At 38.8% G+C, this 7,247-nt stretch overlaps 1 protein-coding gene across 2 annotated transcripts; it reads left to right on the top strand.

Annotated features, from left to right (window-relative positions):
- The first annotated feature begins 526 nt into the window (after positions 1–526).
- On the top strand, positions 527–5,312 carry LOC141814415 (type IV inositol polyphosphate 5-phosphatase 7-like). Of its 2 annotated transcripts, none has more exons than XM_074702380.1 (13): positions 527–1,215; positions 1,329–1,416; positions 1,736–1,801; positions 1,925–2,009; positions 2,092–2,196; positions 2,303–2,806; positions 2,920–3,061; positions 3,372–3,565; positions 3,666–3,774; positions 3,984–4,132; positions 4,214–4,467; positions 4,579–4,665; positions 4,767–5,312. In XM_074702380.1, the coding sequence occupies exons 1-11, from the start codon at positions 1,186–1,188 to the stop codon at positions 4,428–4,430; spliced, it is 1,689 nt and encodes a 562-aa protein (XP_074558481.1). In that variant the 5' UTR covers positions 527–1,185; the 3' UTR covers positions 4,431–4,467; positions 4,579–4,665; positions 4,767–5,312. The 2 variants fall into 2 exon arrangements, with proteins under 2 accessions (XP_074558481.1, XP_074558482.1); XM_074702381.1 differs by having other exon boundaries at positions 4,798–5,312.
- Positions 5,313–7,247: the final 1,935 nt, after the last annotated feature.

Below are 7,247 nucleotides of genomic sequence, written 5' to 3' on the forward strand. Positions count from 1 at the left end.
CTAATTCAGATAATTAATTGCTCGGTTTGCTCGCCGATCTCGAGCTTGCCGCAATTTAATTGCAGGATCTCGATCGGGGACTGTTCGATCTGAATTCTAAATTAAAGCGAGCAATTCAACAGTCTGAATTGTTGATTTGATCTGGACAAACCATTCCCCTGTTACTGAGCGAAGACCGTCGTCGACCAGCAGAAGAGCCCTACTGACAGGGGAAGGAGTGATTGCAGGAGGAAGGAGGAGAAGTTGAAGCAAAGTGGAAGCAATGTGGATTCCCCGCAGGCATGCATCTTGGAGCGCCAGAAACCAAAGCAAAGAATTGTCTTTATCTTTTTTGTTCTTTTAACTGCTGCTTCCTTTTGCCATGGTGAGGCTCCCTGCCGCCTGGCCTGGGGAGGAGGGGGTACATCATGCTGACCTAGGGCAGGGCCATATGCCAATTTTTCTTGGAGTTGTTTAATGCGTTTCCCTGTTTTGGGTTGGCCTTGGATTTGGTCCATAGACCGCAAGGAAAGGGGGAAGGCAAGGGCTCAATTTGTACCACTTTATTCTTCCTCTCTCTCTCTCTCTCTCTTTCTCGCAAATGGATGCTTTGTTTGCTGGGCGTACAACTTGAAGGCGACGAGAAAGAGTGTCCTCGCTTACATGCTGCCGTTGCCTTCTCTTCCTCTAGTGCGCTGCTGCTGCTGCTGTTGCAATTTTTGTGCTTTTCGCCTGCCTGCATTGTTTTCAGCCCCTGAGCTTCTTGAACTTGGCTTCGGATTCAACCTCAGATTCTGGGTTGCTTTGCTTCAAGATCACGGTTTTAGATCCCATACCTTGTGAAGAAGGGTCAAAAGTCCCCTTCTTTTTTCTTTATCCTTCTTTCTTTCCTTCTGATTTGGGTATCCGACTGTGTTCTTGATCTGGTGTATGAGCGAAGCTCGTGAGTAATGCAGCACATTAGGAAGACTACATCACATCTGCTTGTTCTAGCTCATGCATAGCTTTGTCTTCTTTCTCCTTGCAAGTTAGTATTTCTTGGCCCTCTTTCGCCCTAGACCTCTTCGATAGCAGCCAGAGGGGGGAAACTAGCTCCGGGGGAGTTCGTCTGCCTTATTTTGCTCCCACAAGGTTCAGATTGCTGCGGGTCCTTGGGAGTGTTTGGCGAGCTAACTCACAGTCACTGCATGAAGGAGTGCTGCAACGATGAGAGATGATGATCCAAAGAAAAGCAAGGTTTTTTTTGCAAGATAATAATAAAAAATTATTTCTCTTCTTAAATTCTGGTTTCTTCATCTTTGAGATGGTTGATTTGGGCATGCTTTGTTTCCTCACTTTCTTGGGAGCAGCTGTCATGGTCCAAGGCCTTTGTTAAAAAATGGTTCAACATCAAGAGCAAAGGTCAGGATAACCATGTCGATAAGATTGTTAGCAAAGGTATGCCTGATCTCTTCTTCTTATTCAATTCCAGTTTCCTTTGATTTAGTTTACCTTTGCCAAACTTCCAATCCTGGACTTCGGTTCAGTATAATTTTTAGTTTCCTGCTTCCTAGAGGTTTACAAGTTGAAATTCTTCACTTGTTGAATGTGTTGTAGTGATATATTTTCCCTACAAGAACCAAATCCTTCAACTTTTTCATTGTGTTTTCGCTGATTGCTAGTGCATAAGCTCTTGAAGATGATGTGTTGAATTTAGCTGTAACTGTGTTCCCTTTTTCATTATTATTGATCTTACTTTGTGGATTTGTCATAATAGACAGTAGACAATGGAAGGCTGACATTTCGGAGAGGGAGGCATGTACACTGAAGAAAAGTAGAACAGGTAATAAATTAGTCTTGTTCATATGGTTAATAGATTTTGGATCACTACTACATAGCTTGTCTTTGTCTTTGATTGGGCCCTTTTCAACTTCCTTTCTACATAGTAATCCATTTGTATCTTCAGATAGATTGTTGCGAGAGATAAATCATGTTCGGCAAGGAAGGTTTGATCCACATTCTGATCAAATAACAGATATTCAGGACTACAAGTAAATCTACTCTGTGTTTCCACAAAGGTCCTCAACAAATGTGCTAAATAATCTTAGATTTCCATGATCTTTTGTTGTTTAGGATTTTCGTGGCCACTTGGAATGTGGGTGGGAGATCCCCACCAAAGAACTTGAATCTCTTGGATTGGATTCATGCTTCTTCTCCTGCAGATATATATGTTTTAGGGTTAGTTTTTTTGTATCATTCTTTTAGCCATTTATCGAGGAATTGTAGCAGCAAAGAGCCATTATATAAATATACTTCACAAAAACCTGTTACTTTGTGTTTTCAGGTTTCAAGAGATTGTTCCACTCAATGCTGGAAATGTTCTTGGAACAGAAGACAACGGTCCGGCCAAGAAGTGGCTGTGGCTTATTAGAAAGACTCTCAACAGTCCCGACACATGCGGCTCAGATAGCTACCATACTCCCTCTCCTGTTCTAGATCCTATATTGGAATTAAATGCTGATTTTGAAAGGTCATCGGCGAGGCAAAAAACTTCTGCATTCCTCCACCGACGTTCCTTCCATTCTCTCAGCTGTAGTTCAAGAATAGAAGGGGATACCATGTTTCCTCACCTCATGCTGGATCGCCGATTCAGTGTTTGTGAAAGAGTTAGTATTGCGAGCAGGCCAAGTGATTTTGATCCCAGTTCAAGGGGTGAAGGCCCTGAAGAATCATCTGGTGATGAAAACATTGGCGCAGAATCACCTACTGCACTCTTTGTCTCACCATTTTATGGGTATGGCGCTCCTCCAAATAACAAAGAAAGAGATAGGTTTTCTGCAAATTCCAGGTACTCACTTTCATAACTTTCTCATAGATCTTCCATCTGAACAATTAGTCATCCCTTAGTTGACTTATCGAATGAATGACGAAACTGATCTTCTGATCTTTAACCTGTGTCAGTGTCAGCTACTGTTTGGTTGCAAGCAAGCAGATGGTTGGAATATTTCTTACAATTTGGGTGCGCAGTGATATTAGAGATGATGTGAGAAACTTGAAGGTTTCATGTGTTGGCCGAGGATTGATGGGTTATCTCGGAAACAAGGTAATGACATGCTTCTTCGCTACATCAAGCTGTTACAGTGTTACCATTTATCTCATTTGTATATGAAGTGTACATATCATGACATGTATCTTTATATATTTTTGACTTAATGAAAAATGACATTGGATTTTCATTTTCTAGCATCATTGCTGCAATTATTTCCTTTTCTATTCCATAACATACTTGCTGTATTTTTTTTTGTTATTTTTTAAACTTTTTCCCTTAGCAAATTGTATTAAAATCAATGCCCATTTGTTTATCTACTCTGCTATTTAATTATGATAATTTAAGATGTCGTTCCCTCTTACAGGGTTCTATATCAATAAGCATGTCTTTACATAAAACAAGCTTCTGCTTCATCTGTAGTCACTTGACTTCTGGGCAGAAAGAAGGAGATGAATTACGCAGAAACTCAGATGTCATGGAGATTCTAAAGAAGACTAGATTTCCCCAGGTCCAGAGAGGTAATAACGAAAAGTCACTTGAAACAATTCTCGATCATGAGTAAGTTCATTCCTCACAGTTTACTGAAATTCCTTCCATTTATGAAGTCCGTGAAGAAAGGCTTCGAATAAACTTGTTTCCCTTGCTTATCTTATCTCAGTCGCATAATATGGCTTGGGGATTTGAATTACCGCATTGGTCTTTCTTATCGGTCGGTGAAGACTCTAGTTGAAATGCGAAACTGGAGAGCATTATTGGAAAAAGATCAGGTCATTTGCTAACTACTTTCATATCACCGTAATTTACTTGGGTGTCCAAGTATAAGCTATTGAGAACTTGCTTGCCCTTTGTGGATCCTTTTGTTTTTAATAGAAGATGCATGAGTGCTTCTTGCTGCTTATTGAAAGATATGAATCCTTTTATAATGTCTGTAAATTATGAAGGTTTGGTATCATACTTGACTTGCAACTTTAAACAGCTCCGAATAGAGCAACGATGCGGTCATGTATTTGAGGGTTGGAAAGAAGGAAGGATTTATTTTCCTCCAACTTATAAATATTCAAACAACTCGGATCAATATGCAGGAGACGAAATGAACCCTAAGGAGAAGCGGCGGACACCTGCATGGTAAAATTAGCTAATCTATAGGCATGAATATTCTCAGCTTCCAAACTCTGACTTCTGAACCCATTTATCCATTTTACGAAGGTGCGATCGCATATTATGGTTTGGGAGAGGTCTTAGTCAGTTGGCTTATGTCCGAGGAGAGTCCAGGTTCTCTGACCACAGACCTGTTTTCAGCACTTTCACTGCAAAGGTTGAAATGACGAATTATAGTCAATGCAAGAACATGGGTTATTGTAGTTCTCGAGTAGAGGTGGAAGAACTCTTAGCATATTCACAGGGTTATGGCGGACTGCACTAGTACTAAAGCGGGTGTGAGATCCCATTCAACAATTTAGGTACACTTTCATGTCCGCCAAAAGGAATGCTTATTTTTATTCTTTACACTTTCATGGAAAAACATGATGAGTTTTTTTTATGCTGAGTTACTCTTTGTTATCTTTTTCGAGGTACCTTATATGTGCAGTAACATTTGATAAAAGATCTAATATCCTGCCTTATGAGGCAGCAAGCAGTTCTTCGGATCAAGCAAATAGGTACTGATTTTATTTTAATTGAACTATTAAATCATGCTCACAGTGATTTGTTATAATTAGTTGAAGCAGTGTATGACTAATTCCTTGGATGTATTCATCAGGAGGCAACATTGTAACTTCGATGTTGATCAGATTTTTGTCCAAGAAGTTTCAGAGTTTCGACCCCAAACAACTCACTAACATCTATTAACCAGTTTTTTATGTTACTCAAAATACCATGCATTCTGGCAAGCAGCTAATCGGTTTATAGTTCTCACTTGAACAAATGTGTTCCTGAAATAAAAGACAGCACCAACACTGTAAGGAGAGGGGACTTCTGGCTCCATTGACAAGATGCAGACTGGATGTCTTTTTTCACCCTGATTGTTTTGCATTTGCAGGAGTGCAGGAATACTTTTTGTAGAGTGAGAAGCAAAAATGTATTACTCCCAAAAATAATGATGCGCATAGTTCTTTTCTGTTTTCAAGGTGGAAAAGGATGGATGAACTCTGAATTCATACTCATTACAGTGATACAGAATGATGCTACTGCGTTGTTCAGAGAGCATGGTGTGTGTTGTCTGCTGTGAAAGCTTGTGCTATGCATTGTCTGTGATGGGTCAGGGTTTTGAATGTTGTGTGTACACTTTACGTCTTAATTTATATGATCAGAGGAATTATAAAGGGCGAAGTTTGGTAGCCAGAGGAGGAACACGAATGATGTGTCCTTGGAGATTAAGTATTGCCATGCTTTACACTTTTACCAGTTGGCTGATAAAGCTTAGAAGAAACTTATCATCCTGCCATGGCTTACACTAACGCCAGTGATGATACAATCGTCCAGTGATGGAATACTTCTATCAAGGCAGAGCGACGATACAATCATCTAGCATTCGTGATGAGTTTTGCATCATGTTCAACCCGTGTAGGACATGATACGAACCCAATCTGACATGATTAATGCTCTTAAAATTTTGCCAATGAAATGGAGGATGCTAATGTGGAAATAATAATAATAATAATAATCTACCAATATGATGATTATCGAAATGGATATGTCATTCAACTTGTATCGAGTGGCCTAACTTACACACAACTAATCGTTAGAGGATGCCAAAAGTTATTTTAAACGAGACACTTCTAATTTTAAATCACCAAAGGTATAATGGACATCCGAAAGTAGAAAAGCAAAAGGTACAGTCCACTTTAAATAAAACACGTAGAGGATGCCAAAAGCTCCCGCCATACGGGTTTTAAACGAGACACTTCTAATTTTACCTTGCCTTTGGCAAGAGGCTGTTTCCAGGATTTGAACCCGTGACCTCTAGGTCACATGGCAGCAACTTTACCGTTACGCCAAGGCTCCCCTTCACTTTAAATAAAACACGTAATTAAAGTATTTATAGATGTTCCGGTTAGATACCGTAAATAATCAAATTACCCATCAATAAATAATCCGATATGGACGATCTCCTTTTTTTTTTTTGAAGGTTAAGATAATGAAAACTTGTAATACATTTCAGAAAGAGATTAGAATGGTATCGGGGAGTCCCGATAGGTCATTGTGATGCTCAAATTAGTATTTCATGAAAGAAAAAAATGATAGTACAGAAGAAAAAGATGAAAAAGAAGAAGAGTTTGAACCTTCTTTAGAAAATTTTTTGTAGGACTTACATAATTTGAGAGAGCATCTCCACACGTCGACTAAAGAGACATCATTATGATTTATGAAAATGTATGAAGAAACTAAATCTGACGAGTATTGATCGCTTCCATTTCTTTTTGATATTATAAATAAAAAAAGAAGTATTTGAGGGGATAATTACCTCTCTTCTTGCCATTGGTCTCTTTGACCTTTTTCTAAATCTTTTTGAAACAAAATCTTTATATGAGTCTATTTCGGTCGCGTAAGATCTTAATTTCACAATAATTTTTTTCTAAAATATTATAAATTATTGCATTTAGAAGGTTGTTGAAATTAGAATGACGTGACATTAATTAAACAAAAACCAAGGGATGAAATTATCAAATCTATAGCTTCATGATCTCTTTGATCCACAGAGTTGGACTCACCCGGCCCCATTTGCACAATAAAATAATCCATAAATAAATTTGCATTAACCAATAATACAACCTCAAGGAAATTACAACGTCACATAAACACAATGCACAACAAAACAAAACATAAATAAATTTGCATTAACCAACGGTACGTACAACCTCAAGGAAATTACAACGACATTAAGATAGAAACACAAGTAATTAATTAATTAAAACCCCAACCAACAAACCACATATATAATGGCTGTTTATTTTTGAAAATCCAAATTATTAATTATTTAAAACCCCAACCAACAAACAACATATATAATTGTTGTTTATTTTGCAAATCCAAATTTAATTCCCTGAGCATACTACCGATTCTTTTTTGGTGGTGGTGGTGGTGGTAGTGGTAGTGGTGGTGGTGGTGGTGGCGGCGGCGTCGGGGGAGGGGGGAGGGGTTTTAGTGATGGTGGTGGTAGTAGTGGTGGTGGGGAGGGTGGTTGGAGAGAGATTTGATGATAGATTCTTAACTGATTGTATGTTAAGAGTCTCCATTCTCT

Source organism: Curcuma longa, chromosome 21 (genome assembly GCF_044706935.1).
Source record: "Curcuma longa cultivar G26 ecotype Majalengka, Jawa Barat chromosome 21, ITB_CL_G26_1.1, whole genome shotgun sequence".
NCBI lineage: Eukaryota > Viridiplantae > Streptophyta > Magnoliopsida > Zingiberales > Zingiberaceae > Curcuma > Curcuma longa.